The sequence below is a fragment of the Crinia signifera genome, chromosome 12, assembly GCF_055691185.1.
Source record: "Crinia signifera chromosome 12, ASM5569118v1, whole genome shotgun sequence".
NCBI lineage: Eukaryota > Metazoa > Chordata > Amphibia > Anura > Myobatrachidae > Crinia > Crinia signifera.
The window spans coordinates 3,579,464-3,594,932 of record NC_139228.1 but is presented as its reverse complement, the minus strand read 5'-3'; the positions used below and the strand labels follow the sequence as shown (position 1 = coordinate 3,594,932).

The 15,469-nt window shown below is 50.0% G+C and overlaps 1 protein-coding gene across 1 annotated transcript in view; it reads right to left on the bottom strand.

Annotated features, from left to right (window-relative positions):
• Positions 1–15,469, bottom strand: part of ITGA10 (integrin subunit alpha 10) — a 55,703-nt gene that overhangs the window by 30,274 nt on the left and 9,960 nt on the right. The window contains exon 2 of the mRNA XM_083166217.1: positions 11,535–11,646. Coding sequence (XP_083022343.1) covers positions 11,535–11,646 — 112 coding nt within the window. The remainder of the gene's footprint in view (positions 1–11,534; positions 11,647–15,469) is intronic.

Here is a 15,469-nt window from a genome sequence, read left to right as displayed (position 1 = left end):
ACAAATTCTGGCGTGGGGGGGGGGGGGTCGCCACAAGAAATCAACGGTCGCTTCCAGCTTCGATGCTGATCCCCAAGAAGTACAACTAGGTATTCAAAGGTACAGAGTTTTTATCTGCAGCCTCCCTCATCCCTCCCATCCTTGGGATTTTTAACCCTTCTCTTGCTGATCACTAGGGGATGTCCATAGATATGGGACCTTTCACATGAAGAATTTGTCTGCTGTTCCAAAGGGATTGATAACTGGCAGGCTTCACTGATAAGAGGTCTAATGGGCCCCACACACAGCACAATTTTCAGGCATTTTCTGAGCGATTTTACTAAATCACTCAGAAAATGCCTGAAAATGCATGTAAATCGCTGTGTGTATAGCCCACACAGCGATTTGCATGCGCGCCCCCGCCGTTCTGAATCTGCACAAGATTCAGAACGGACCTGCCCGTCAATCAAGAGCAGTCGCTCAGAAGCTCCTGCTCATATGTGGCCTCGGATGAGCAGGGCCTTCTGAGCGACGCCCTGATGTCCCACAACGCCGTCCCCCTTGCCACGCCGGACGCCGCCCCCCCTGCTCGCCGCACGTAAGCACAGTAAAGACCCACCGCCTCCCCCTGCTCCCTCCCCCCTCCCCCTGCTCGCCGCACGGAGACGGAGCAGGGGGAAAACACTCCACAAATCTGCTGCCTACCCGCAGCAACTCCCGGTCCCCGTCACCTGTCCTCCTCGGGCGGCGATATACTTCAAGCCGCCTGCCCGCTCAGACGTCCCCCTGCTGCTGCAGCTCCACTGCCACCAATGACCCCTATTTATTTCTATATAATAAAACCACTGCCACCAATGACCCCTATTTATTTCTATATAATAAAACCACTGCCGCCAATGAGAAGGCTTCCCTAATATATATATATATATAACATAACCACTGCCACCAATAACAAGCCTTCCCTATATATATATATATATATATATATATATATATATATATATATATATATATATATATATATATATATAACCACTGCCACCAATAACAAGCCTTCCATATATATATATATATATATATATATATATAACCACTGCCACCAATAACAAGCCTTCCATATATATATATATATATATATATATATATAACCACTGCCACCAATATAGATAGATATATGATATATAATGGAGATGATCCGGCTCTCCCTGTGTGGTGCCCGCTCCAAGTGAATGTGCGCTGGGCCACCAGCGCACATTGATTTGCGCCTAAACTGCATTTTATAGGGGAAGCGGTCATCTATTAGAATGAACTTAGGTCTACAGTCATTAGGTCGACCCCACTAGGTCGACTGGCAGGAAGGTCGACCTGACTTAAGGTCGACATGGGCCAAGGTCGACATGAGGAAGGTCGACTGGTCATAAGGTTGACATGGGTTTTTCACTGTTTTTTGAGCCGACATGTGCCGACAGGCGATGCGAGGGTCCGATTCTCATTGCCAACTGTGTCCATGTCGATTGTGTCGACATTCGGACAAAAAAACAGTGAAAAACCCATGTCGACCTTATGACCAGTCGACCTTCCTCATGTCGACCTTTATGCAAATTCGACCTTAAGTCCTGTCGACCTTGGCCAATGTCGACATTAAATCAGGTCGACCTTCCTGCCAGTCGACCTAATGGGGTCGACCTAATGACTGTAGACCTAAGTTCATTCTGACAGATGTACCGATTCCGTATATATATATATATAAATAATGACAAAGAAGGTGACACTCCCCCAGGCTTTAGTTCAACCCCTTTATTAAAATTTTGAATACTTTTTTTATTTCCCTGAAGTTCCTGTGAGAGATTTGAAATCTCTCATGCTGAATCTGCCATTATGAATCTCTGGCACAAATCTGTGTGTGTGTGGCTCATTATCTGAAAATTCCGTTTTTAGGGAAATCTCTTGTGCTGAATCTCCCGTTATGTATCTCTGGCACACATCTCTGCGTATGTAGGGCCCTTAACTGGGTGGGGAGACTGTCCTCTCTTCTGGGCCATGGTTTATGAGGGATCTCAGATCTTTATCTGGCATCCTACCTTCAAAGGATTCCTACAGATGGTCAATCTGAGGGAATACAGACCTCACACTCACACCAGGGTCACCTACACACATAATACAAGACATGTCCTGATTCCAAACATAATGATCACAGGAGACATAACTGTACAACAATATCAGACATACATTGATCTCACATAACAATAATAACGGGAGGCATACTTTAATTTGATCGATCACCTGATCTGATCGTTACACCCCCGATTGAGAAAATTAGAAATAAATGGGAGGCTGATATTGGGGTTATATCCAACCAAGAATGGAATCAGGCAATTGCATCACACACCTGAGCGTCGAAATCGGTCAAATTTCAACAAATTCGATATTATCCATAGAGCATATATTACTCCAGAAAGGTTAAGGCCCCTGTTTATCATTGATCGCTTTTACAATGCGATCTGGGCGGAACATTACCGCCCAGGATCGCATTGTAAAATGCGATAATTTTGCCCCAATGTAGCACCGAAAGGAGCCCATCCCTGCGATGCCTGGAGCCAGAAGTCTGCGCATGTGTGGTTACGCGCTGACCCCCCCCGCGACCCCGCTGCCGCTCGGGCAGTGCGATATGTAGCCATAGGCTACAATGGGCTATCGCCATATCAGAATGGCGATGGCCCAGGGGTGCGATGCCGGGTTGCCCGATGTTGATACATCGGGCAGCGTCGCATCCCCCATAGAAACCTATGGGGGATGCGGCCGGCAGCGCTGCAGGGGGGGATCGCAGCAGGGATCGGAGATTCCTGCTGCAGTCCCCTGTGATACATTAGGGGGATACTTAATATTTGCAGTTAACCCCCGAAAACGGGTGTTTTTGGGGATTGAGCCGCAAATATTAGTTGATAAATGGGCCCCTAAGACAGATGGATGGGAGTAAAAACGATATGTGTCCAAAATGTGGCCAAGGGAAGGGTACATTTTTTCATTTGTAATGTCAATGTCGTAAAGTGGAAAAGTTCTGGAAGGCTGTAGAGAACATAATGATGGAAATAGGGATAAACAGGGAATGCATGAATGATAAAACCTGCATATTAGGCATTAACCCCGGGAGGAGTGGTATAGGGCCCGATAATAGACTTGTAGAAAAACTGGTCACGTTGGCAAAAGTATTAATAGCAAGAGGATGGATGGCACATAAGTGCCCGCAGCAAACAGAATGGGTTAACACAACGGTTGCCCACGAGAAACACTTCTTTATAAGAAAGATGGATAATATAGGTAAGCACAATAAGATCTAGGACAAATGGAGGAATTCCAAATATTATAAACATTAATAGCACATAAAGCCACAAGCCACGGCTGTTAAGAACACACACAGGATGAAGAATTATAATGCAACAGAAAACCACATGCGACACACGCAGGATATAGAAACACAGAATGGAGGAAGTTAAACGAATACGAGAGAACATGGCGGGTAACCGCCCACAGATGGGATTGATGGGGGGGGGGGGGGGATGTATAGATTCATATAGTAGGTGTAATTAGTAGAGGAGGTTGGTACGATATGTTGGAAAAGAAAAGGCGGTAGCTGCCATATCAGATGTATTGTAAAATGTTGACTCTGTTTTACTGTGTCGATCTGAAAAATGTTTTATGTCCTTTCTTGTTATATATGTGAAGAATTGAATAAAGAAAACTGAAAACAAAAAAATATGACAGCGTGCCTTGAGCAACTTTTGAATTCCTCTCTGGGAAAAAACAGGATGCTCTGCCACTTGTGGAGGTGCTGAGTCATGTACAGAAGGGGGAATGGGGGGGGGAGGGGTGACATGTTGTGGCACAGGCTGTGGCAGGGTACCATTACAGGAGGTGAGAGGCACCATAGCATACTTGCCTACTTTTGAAAACTAGTTTCAGGGAGACTATAGTTGGCAGTAGAATTTTGCACAGCACCCCATGTCCTGCTCCGCCCAAAGGGCGTGTCTAGTTCCATATATGGAGAGATTGTGAAAAGAGATTGCGAATGTGTCACCTAGAAGCGCGGGGGTGTACTGCTACATCTGAGAGGGATCTTTTAAAGTGACTTAGGGGCGCATTTATCATTATATAGCGATCCCGGCGTGATGACAACGCTGGGCATCGCATTGCGGTATCATCTGATACCGCAGGGATTTATCATGCGCTGACCCCCGCCGACCTCTCTGACCGGGCAGGGCAGTGCGATGTGTAGCCATAGGCTACAATGGGCTATCGCCATATCAGAATGGCGATAGCCCAGGGGTGCGAAGCCGGGCTGCCCGATGTTGATACATCGGGCAGCTACGCATCCCCCATAGACACCTATGGGGGATGTGGCCGGCGGCGCTGCAGGGAGGATCGCAGCAGGGATCGGAGATTCCTGCTGCGGTCCCACTTAATACATTTCAGGGATACATAATATTTGCGGTTAACCCCCGAAAACGGGTGTTTTCAGGGATTTATCCGCAAATCTTACTTGATAAATGGGCCCCTAATATCCAAATGTAGATGAGCCCCAAAGCAGTTAGTAAGAGCTACTATACTTGGTAAAGTGCTGGGAAATGGTGCTGATGACTATGTAATTGTATCTGTCTCTCATTCCTTCCCCCCCCCCCCAAAAAAAAAATGTAACAGTGTAATGTGGGCTAGGTGACATGAGGGAGATTTTGCTAGACTAATGAGGGAGAGAGGGAGATTGCTGCTATGTCAGGGAGTCTCCTGCAGAATGCAGGAGGGGAGGTAACTATGATGTAACAGTGTAATGTGGGCTAGGTGACATGAGGGAGATTGCTAGACTAATGAGGGAGAGAGGGAGATTGCTGCTATGTCATGGAGTCTCCTGCAGAATGCAGGTGGGGAGGTAACTATGATGTAACAGTGTAATGTGGGCTAGGTGACATGAGGGAGATTGCTAGACTAATGAGGGAGATTGCTGCTATATCATGGAGTCTCCTGCAGAATGCAGGAGGGGAGGTAACTATGATGTAACAGTGTAATGTGGGTTAGGTGACATGAGGGAGATTGCTAGACTAATGAGGGAGAGAGGGAGATTGCTGCTATCTCAGGGAGTCTCCTGCAGAATGCAGGAGGGGAGGTAACTATGATGTAACAGTGTAATGTGGGCTAGGTGACATGAGGGAGATTGCTAGACTAATGATGGAGAGAGGGAGATTGCTGCTATGTCAGGGAGTCCCCTGCAGAATGCAGCAGGTGAGGTAACTATGATGTAACAGTGTAATGTGGGCTAGGTGACATGAGGGAGAGAGGGAGATTGCTACTATGTCAGGGAGTCTCCTGCAGAATGCAGGAGGGGAGGTAATTATTATGTAACAGTGTAATGTGGGCTAGGTGACATGAGGGAGATTGCTAGACTAATGAGGGAGAGAGGAAGATTGCTGCTATGTCATGGAGTCTCCTGCAGAATGCAGGAGGGGAGGTAACTATGATGTAACAGTGTAATGTGGGCTAGGTGACATGAGGGAGATTGCTCGACTAATGAGGGAGAGAGGGAGATTGCTGCTATGTCAGGGAGTCTCCTGCAGAATGCGGGAGGGGAGGTAATTATTATGTAACAGTGTAATGTGGGCTAGGTGACATGAGGGAGATTGCTAGACTAATGAGGGTGATTGCTGCTATTTCAGGGAGTCTCCTGCAGAGTGCAGGAGGGGAGGCAACTATGATGTAAAAGTGTAATGTGGGCTAGGTGACATGAAGGAGATTGCTAGACTAATGAGGGAAATTGCTGCTATGTCAGGGAGTCTCCTGCAGAATGCAGGAGGGGAGGTAACTGATGTAACAGTGTAATGTGGGCTAGATGACACGAGGGAGATTGCTAGACTAATGAGGGAGAGAGGGAGATTGCTGCTATGTCAGGGAGTCTCCTGCAGAATGCAGGTGGGTAGGTAACTATGATGTAACAGTGTAATGTGGGCTAGGTGACATGAGGGAGATTGCTAGACTAATGAGGGAGAGATGGAGATTGCTGCTATGTCAGGGAGTCTCCTGCAAAATGCAGGAGGGGAGGTAACTATGATGTAACAGTGTAATGTGGGCTAGGTGACATGAGGGAGATTGCTAGACTAATGAGGGAGAGAGGGAGATTGCTGTTATATCAGGGAGTCTCCTGCAGAATGCAGCAGGGGAGGTAACTATGATGTAATAGTGTAATGTGGGCTAGGTGACATGAGGGAGATTGCTGTTTTTTTCAGGGAGTCTCCTGCAGACTGCAGGAGGGGAGGTAACTATGATGTAACAGTGTAATGTGGGCTAGGTGACATGAGGGAGATTGCTAGACTAATGAGGGAGAGAGGGAGATTGCTGTTATGTCAGGGAGTCCCCTGCAGAATGCAGCAGGGGAGGTAACTATGATGTAACAGTGTAATGTGGGCTAGGTGACATGAGGGAGATTGCTAGACTAATGAGGGAGAGAGGGAGATTGCTGTTATGTCAGGGAGTCCCCTGCAGAATGCAGCAGGGGAGGTAACTATGATGTAACAGTGTAATGTGGGCTAGGTGACTTGAGGGAGATTGCTAGACTAATGAGGGAGAGAGGGAGATTGCTGCTATGTCAGGGAGTGTCCTGCAGAATGCAGGAGGGGAGGTAACTATGATGTAACAGTGTAATGTGGGCTAGGTGACATGAGGGAGATTGCTAGACTAATGAGGGAGAGAGGGAGATTGCTGCTATGTCAGGGAGTCTCCTGCAGAATGCAGGAGAGGAGGTAACTATGATGTAACAGTGTAATGTGGGCTAGGTGACTTGAGGGAGATTGCTAGACTAATGAGGGAGAGAGGGAGATTGCTGCTATGTCAGGGAGTGTCCTGCAGAATGCAGGAGGGGAGGTAACTATGATGTAACACTGTAATGTGGGCTAGGTGACATGAGGGAGATTGCTGGACTAATGAGGGAGAGAGGGAGATTGCTGCTATGTCAGGGAGTCTCCTGCAGAATGCAGGAGAGGAGGTAACTATGATGTAACAGTGTAATGTGGGCTAGGTGACATGAAGGAGATTGCTAGACTAATGAGGAAGAGAGGGAGTTTGCTGCTATGTCAGGGAGTCCCCTGCAGAATGCAGGAGAGGAGGTAACTATGATGTAACAGTGTAATGTGGGCTAGGTGACATGAGGGAGATTGCTAGACTAATGAGGGAGAGAGGGAGATTGCTGCTATGTCAGGGAGTCCCCTGCAGAATGCAGGAGGGGAGGTAACTATGATGTAACAGTGTAATGTGGGCTAGGTGACATGAGGGAGATTGCTAGACTAATGAGGGAGAGAGGGAGATTGCTGCTATGTCAGGGAGTCTCCTGCAGAATGCAGGAGAGGAGGTAACTATGATGTAACAGTGTAATGTGGGCTAGGTGACTTGAGGGAGATTGCTAGACTAATGAGGGAGAGGGGGAGATTGCTGCTATGTCAGGGAGTGTCCTGCAGAATGCAGGAGGGGAGGTAACTATGATGTAACACTGTAATGTGGGCTAGGTGACATGAGGGAGATTGCTAGACTAATGAGGGAGAGAGGGAGTTTGCTGCTATGTCAGGGAGTCTCCTGCAGAATGCAGGTGGGTAGGTAACTATGATGTAACAGTGTAATGTGGGCTAGGTGACATGAGGGAGATTGCTAGACTAATGAGGGAGAGATGGAGATTGCTGCTATGTCAGGGAGTCTCCTGCAAAATGCAGGAGGGGAGATAACTATGATGTAACAGTGTAATGTGGGCTAGGTGACATGAGGGAGATTGCTAGACTAATGAGGGAGATTGCTGTTTTTTTCAGGGAGTCTCCTGCAGACTGCAGGAGGGGAGGTAACTATGATGTAACAGTGTAATGTGGGCTAGGTGACATGAGGGAGATTGCTAGACTAATGAGGGAGAGAGGGAGATTGCTGTTATGTCAGGGAGTCCCCTGCAGAATGCAGCAGGGGAGGTAACTATGATGTAACAGTGTAATGTGGGCTAGGTGACATGAGGGAGATTGCTAGACTAATGAGGGAGAGAGGGAGATTGCGGCTATGTCAGGGAGTCTCCTGCAGAATGCAGGAGGGGAGGTAACTATGATGTAACAGTGTAATGTGGGCTAGGTGACTTGAGGGAGATTGCTAGACTAATGAGGGAGAGAGGGAGATTGCGGCTATGTCAGGGAGTCTCCTGCAGAATGCAGGGGTGGGAGGTAACTATGATGTAACAGTGTAATGTGGGCTAGGTGACATGAGGGAGATTGCTAGACTAATGAGGGAGAGAGGGAGATTGCGGCTATGTCAGGGAGTCTCCTGCAGAATGCAGGAGGGGAGGTAACTATGATGTAACAGTGTAATGTGGGCTAGGTGACTTGAGGGAGATTGCTAGACTAATGAGGGAGAGAGGGAGATTGCGGCTATGTCAGGGAGTCTCCTGCAGAATGCAGGAGGGGAGGGAACTATGATGTAACACTGTAATGTAGGCTAGGTGACATGAGGGAGATTGCTAGACTAATGAGGGAGATAGGGAGTTTGCTGCTATGTCAGGGAGTCCCCTGCAGAATGCAGGAGGGGAGGTAACTATGATGTAACAGTGTAATGTGGGCTAGGTGACATGAGGGAGATTGCTAGACTAATGAGGGAGAGAGGGAGATTGCTGTTATTTCAGGGAGTCTCCTGCAGACTGCAGGAGGGGAGGTAACTATGATGTAACAGTGCAATGTGGGCTAGGTGACATGAGGGAGATTGCTAGACTAATGAGGGAGAGAGGGAGATTGCTGCTATGTCAGGGAGTTTCCTGCAGAATGCAGGAGGGGAGGTAACTATGATGTAACAGTGTAATGTGGGCTAGGTGACATGAGGGAGATTGCTAGACTAATGAGGGAGAGAGGGAGATTGCTGCTATGTCAGGGAGTCTCCTGCAGAATGCAGGAGAGGAGGTAACTATGATGTAACAGTGTAATGTGGGCTAGGTGACTTGAGGGAGATTGCTAGACTAATGAGGGAGAGGGGGAGATTGCTGCTATGTCAGGGAGTGTCCTGCAGAATGCAGGAGGGGAGGTAACGATGATGTAACACTAATGTGGGCTAGGTGACATGAGGGAGATTGCTAGACTAATGAGGGAGAGAGGGAGTTTGCTGCTATGTCAGGGAGTCTCCTGCAGAATGCAGGAGGGGAGGTAACTATGATGTAACAGTGTAATGTGGGCTAGGTGACATGAGGGAGATTGCTAGACTAATGAGGGAGAGAGGGAGATTGCTGCTATGTCAGGGAGTCTCCTGCAGAATGCAGCAGGGGAGGTAACTATGATGTAACACTGTAATGTGGGCTAGGTGACATGAGGGAGATTGCTAGACTAATGAGGGAGAGAGGGAGTTTGCTGCTATGTCAGGGAGTCTCCTGCAGAATGCAGGAGGGGAGGTAACTATGATGTAACAGTGTAATGTGGGCTAGGTGACATGAGGGAGATTGCTAGACTAATGAGGGAGAGAGGGAGATTGCTGCTATGTCAGGGAGTCTCCTGCAGAATGCAGCAGGGGAGGTAACTATGATGTAACACTGTAATGTGGGCTAGGTGACATGAGGGAGATTGCTAGACTAATGAGGGAGAGAGGGAGATTGCTGCTATGTCAGGGAGTCTCCTGCAGAATGCAGGAGGGGAGGTAACTATGCGCCTTAGTGTTTTCCTCAGCATCAGGAAGGCTGCGGGGTCCTACATGTACATAAATCAAGGAAATCCTGGAAACATGCCCTGCTCCAGCAACATGAAAACCTGTTTTTACGTCTTCCCACTGTTACATCTACACAATATGGGAAGTGGAATTAATAGCTCTCCAGGCAGCCCCTGTACTGTGTTACCGGCGTCCTCCCACCTTCCTCTGGCCTTCGTGGGGATGGGGATAGCAGGCGGCTGGGAATCTCATTGCGGAGGGAGGATGATGAGGAGAACAGCCGGCCTCACCTCTGCCATATGTTACATCACTACCCTGTGTATATAGAACCGTACAGCAGGTCACGTAAAGTATATCCGGCCATTCTGTGCTGTATACAAAACTGGACCAATCCCAGAATGCAAAGCTCTCAGGTACTACAACCCCCAGCATGCCCTTCCAGCAAGGAACAATACAGGGTAACAAAATGACAGCATTGCTGCTGTTCTGAAGAGCTGGCAATCCATTACGACAGATGTGTGATCCAATAATGAGACCTGGCCATTTCACCCCTCGCTGGCTGTGGGATCTGCAAGCTGATAACAGGGGATGGATTCCCGTCTGCAGAACAGATCTGGAGCAAGCGAATCCTGGCAGAGGCGGAAGCGGAGAGGTGCTTCGGTTTGTGACATGAGAAAGCCAAGTATCCGGTATTCAGTATCCAGACATGGCTCTGAGTATACAGGATACGTCCTATGGGAGAAGCCTCCTCCTACATCTGCTCATAGGACGGAACCTTATAACTAATCCGCCATCTGGGGACCAGGTCATACACGACGCACGACGCTAATGTACCAGCTAGTTTAGGTTGTGTGCTGAGGGGCAAGTGCAGAAAGTGTTATATATACGGGGCTCGGGGGGGCAGGCACCGAAAGCTCAGGGGGGCAGAGACCGAAAGCTCAGGGGGGCAGACGCCGAGACCTCAGGGGGCAGGGGGGCAGACGCCGAGACCTCAGGGGGGCAGACGCCGAGACCTCAGGGGGGCAGAGGCCGAGACCTCAGGGGGGCAGAGGCCGAGACCTCAGGGGGGCAGAGGCCGAGACCTCAGGGGGGCAGAGGCCGAGACCTCAGGGGGGCAGACGCCGAGACCTCAGGGGGGCAGACGCCGAGACCTCAGGGGGGCAGACGCCGAGACCTCAGGGGGGCAGAGGCCGAGACCTCAGGGGGGCAGAGGCCGAGACCTCAGGGGGGCAGACGCCGAGACCTCAGGGGGGCAGAGGCCGAGACCTCAGGGGGGCAGAGGCCGAGACCTCAGGGGGGCAGAGGCCGAGACCTCAGGGGGGCAGAGGCAGAGACCTCAGGGGGGCAGAGGCAGAGACCTCAGGGGGCAGAGGCCGAGACCTCAGGGGGGCAGAGGCCGAGACCTCAGGGGGGCAGAGGCCGAGACCTCAGGGGGGCAGAGGCCGAGACCTCAGGGGGGCAGAGACCGAGACCTCAGGGGGGCAGAGACCGAGCCCTCAGGGGGGCAGAGACCGAGACCTCAGGGGGCAGAGACCGAGACCTCAGGGGGGCAGAGGCAGAGACCTCAGGGGGGCAGAGGCAGAGACCTCAGGGGGCAGAGGCCGAGACCTCAGGGGGGCAGAGGCCGAGACCTCAGGGGGGCAGAGGCCGAGACCTCAGGGGGGCAGAGGCCGAGACCTCAGGGGGGCAGAGACCGAGACCTCAGGGGGGCAGAGACCGAGCCCTCAGGGGGGCAGAGACCGAGACCTCAGGGGGCAGAGACCGAGACCTCAGGGGGGCAGAGACCGAGACCTCAGGGGGCAGAGACCGAGACCTCAGGGGGCAGAGCTTGGGTGGCCAGGTAAAACAATGAAGGAGATGGCACCTACCACTTCTGACCGTCTGCTTCATGCTGCAGAACCTTGTAGCCAAACTGTGTGTGTTCTGGCCCTCGGAAGACCTGCGGCCTCTTTGCATCAATGTTGAAGGATGTAACAAAACCTAGAACATAAAAGAGGTCAAAAAGTAAATATATTTATATTGGTGACATGACATTGAAGACCTACAGTATATGTCGCACCCAACAGTATTTCCCCACAGCCGCCGCCGCCACCGCGCGTTGTAATCAGACTCAGCTTTATTGGCCAGGAATTTCGTGCTGGGCAGCAGCCAGTTAGGTAACAGTACAAGCAGAGACAGTACAGATACAGTATACATAACACACACAGGTGTACGCTGGGGATTATAGACACAGGGAACATATAGTCACTGAGCTGCACAGCACCTAGGCAGCCATCAGCGGCGCCACTGGTCATTGCAGCAGCCAGGTAGGTAACAATATAAGCATGGACAGTACAGTTATCACACAGGGAACACATACCTACCGAGCTGCACAGCGCCTAGGCAGCCATCAGCGGCACCACTGGTCATTGCAGCAGCCAGGTAGGTAACAATATAAGCATGGACAGTACAGTTATCACACAGGGAACACATACCTGCCGAGCTGCACAGCACCTAGGCAGCCATCAGCGGCGCCACTGGTCATTGCAGCAGCCAGGTAGGTAACAATATAAGCATGGACAGTACAGTTATCACACAGGGAACACATACCTGCCGAGCTGCACAGCACCTAGGCAGCCATCAGCGGCGCCACTGGTCATTGCAGCAGCCAGGTAGGTAACAGTATAAGCAGGGACAGTACAGTTATCACACAGGGAACACATACCTGCCGAGCTGCACAGCACCTAGGCAGCCATCAGCGGCGCCACTGGTCATTGCAGCAGCCAGGTAGGTAACAATATAAGCATGGACAGTACAGTTATCACACAGGGAACACATACCCGCTGAGCTGCACAGAACCTAGGCAGCCATCAGCGGCGCCACTGGTCATTGCAGCAGCCAGGTAGGTAACAATATAAGCAGGGACAGAACAGATATACATAACACCTACAGGTACAGTATACGCTAGATGTACCCCTTAGGAGGGTGATGGACATGTACAGGGGAGACACAGGGAACACATTCCCGCTGAGCTACACAGCGCCTAGGCAGCCATCAGCACCTCTAGCTTCCATGGCAGAGTTATATTAGAGCGCTGCAGTCGCCTGTGGCAGAGTTATATTAGAGCGCTGTAGTCGCCTGTAGCAGAGTTATATTAGAGCGCTCTAGTCGGCCGTGGCAGATATATACTAGTGTGCTGTAGTCACCCGTGGCAGAGTTATATTAGAGCGCTGTAGTCACCCGTGGCAGAGTTATATTAGAGCGCTGTAGTCACCCGTGGCAGAGTTATATTAGAGCGCTGTAGTCACCCGTTGCAGAGTTATATTAGAGCGCTGTAGTCACCCGTGGCAGAGTTATATTAGAGCGCTGTAGTCACCCGTGGCAGAGTTATATTAGAGCGCTGTAGTCACCCGTGGCAGAGTTATATTAGAGCGCTGCAGTCGCCTGTGGCAGAGTTATATTAGAGCGCTGTAGTCACCTGTAGCAGAGTTATATTAGAGCGCTCTAGTCGGCCGTGGCAGATATATACTAGTGTGCTGTAGTCACCCGTGGCAGAGTTATATTAGAGCGCTGTAGTCACCCGTGGCAGAGGTATATTAGAGCGCTGTAGTCACCCGTTGCAGAGTTATATTAGAGCGCTGTAGTCACCCGTGGCAGAGTTATATTAGAGCGCTGTAGTCACCCGTTGCAGAGTTATATTAGAGCGCTGTAGTCACCCGTGGCAGAGTTATATTAGAGCGCTGTAGTCACCCGTGGCAGAGGTATATTAGAGCGCTGTAGTCACCCGTGGCAGAGGTATATTAGAGCACTGTAGTCACCCGTGGCAGAGTTATATTAGAGCGCTGTAGTCACCCGTGGCAGAGTTATATTAGAGCGCTGTAGTCACCCGTGGCAGAGTTATATTAGAGCGCTGTAGTCACCCGTGGCAGTTATATTAGAGCGCTCTAGTCACCCGTGGCAGAGTTATATCAGAGCGCTGTAGTCACATGTGGCAGAGTTATATCAGAGCGCTGTAGTCACCCGTGGCAGAGTTATATCAGAGCGCTGTAGTCACCCGTGGCAGAGTTATATCAGAGCGCTGTAGTCACCCGTGGCAGAGTTATATCAGAGCGCTGTAGTCACCCGTGGCAGAGTTATATTAGAGCGCTGTAGTCACATGTGGCAGAGTTATATTAGAGCGCTGTAGTCACATGTGGCAGAGTTATATTAGAGCGCTGTAGTCACATGTGGCAGAGTTATATTAGAGCGCTGAGCACTGTAGTCACCCGTGGTAGAGTTATATTAGAGCACTGTAGTCGCCCGTGGCAGATATATACTAGTGTGCTGTAGTCACCCGTGGCAGAGTTATATTAGAGCGCTGTAGTCACTCGTGGCAGAGTTATATCAGAGCGCTGTAGTCACCCGTGGCAGTTATATTAGAGCGCTGTAGTCACCCGTTGCAGAGGTATATTAGAGCGCTGTAGTCATCCGTGGCAGTTATATGAGAGCGCTGTAGTCACCCGTGGCAGAGGTATATTAGAGCGCTGAGCACTGTAGTCACCCGTGGTAGAGTTATATTAGAGCACTGTAGTCGCCCATGGCAGATATATACTAGTGTGCTGTAGTCACCCGTGGCAGAGGTATATTAGAGCGCTGTAGTCACCCGTTGCAGAGGTATATTAGAGCGCTGTAGTCACCCGTGGCAGAGTTATATGAGAGCGCTGTAGTCACCCGTGGCAGAGTTATATTAGAGCGCTGTAGTCACCCGTGGCAGAGTTATATTAGAGCGCTGTAGTCACCCGTGGCAGAGTTATATTAGAGCGCTGTAGTCACATGTGGCAGAGTTATATTAGAGCGCTGTAGTAATCCGTGGCATAGTTACTGTATATTAGAGCGCTGTAGTCACCCGCCGCAGAGTTATATTAGAGCGCTGTAGTCACATGTGGCAGAGCTATATTAGAGCGCTGTAGTCATCTGTGGCAGAGTTATATCAGAGCACTGTAGTGACCCGTGGTAGAGTTATATTAGAGCACTGTAGTCACCCGTGGTAGAGTTATATTAGAGCACTGTAGTCGCCCATGGCAGATATATACTAGTGTGCTGTAGTCACCCGTGGCAGAGTTATATTAGAGCACTGTAGTCACCCGTGGCAGAGTTATATCAGAGCGCTGTAGTCAGCCGTGGCAGTTATATTAGAGCGCTGTAGTCACCCGTTGCAGAGGTATATTAGAGCGCTGTAGTCATCCGTGGCAGAGTTATATGAGAGCGCTGTAGTCACCTGTGGCAGAGGTTATATTAGAGCGCTGTAGTCACCCGTGGCAGAGTTATATTAGAGCGCTGTAGTAATCCGTGGCAGAGTTATATTAGAGCGCTGTAGTCACCCGCCGCAGAGTTATATCAGAGCGCTGTAGTCACCCGTGGCAGTTATATTAGAGCACTGTAGTCACCCGTGCCAGTTATATTAGAGCGCTGTAGTCACCCGTGGCAGAGTTATATTAGAGCACTGTAGTCACTCGTGGTAGAGTTATATGAGAGCGCTGTAGTCACCCGCCGCAGAGTTATATCAGAGCGCTGTAGTCACCCGTGGCAGAGTTATATTAGAGCGCTGTAGTCACCCGCCGCAGATTTATATGAGAGCGCTGTAGTCACCCGTGGCAGTTAAATTAGAGCGCTGTAGTCACCCGTGGCAGAGTTGTATTAGAGCGCTGTAGTCACCCGTGGCAGAGTTGTATTAGAGCGCTGTAGTCACCCGCCGCAGAGTTATATTAGAGCACTGTAGTCACCCGCCATAGAGTTATATTAGAGCGCTGTAGTCACCCGTGGCAGTCATATTAGAGCGCTGTAG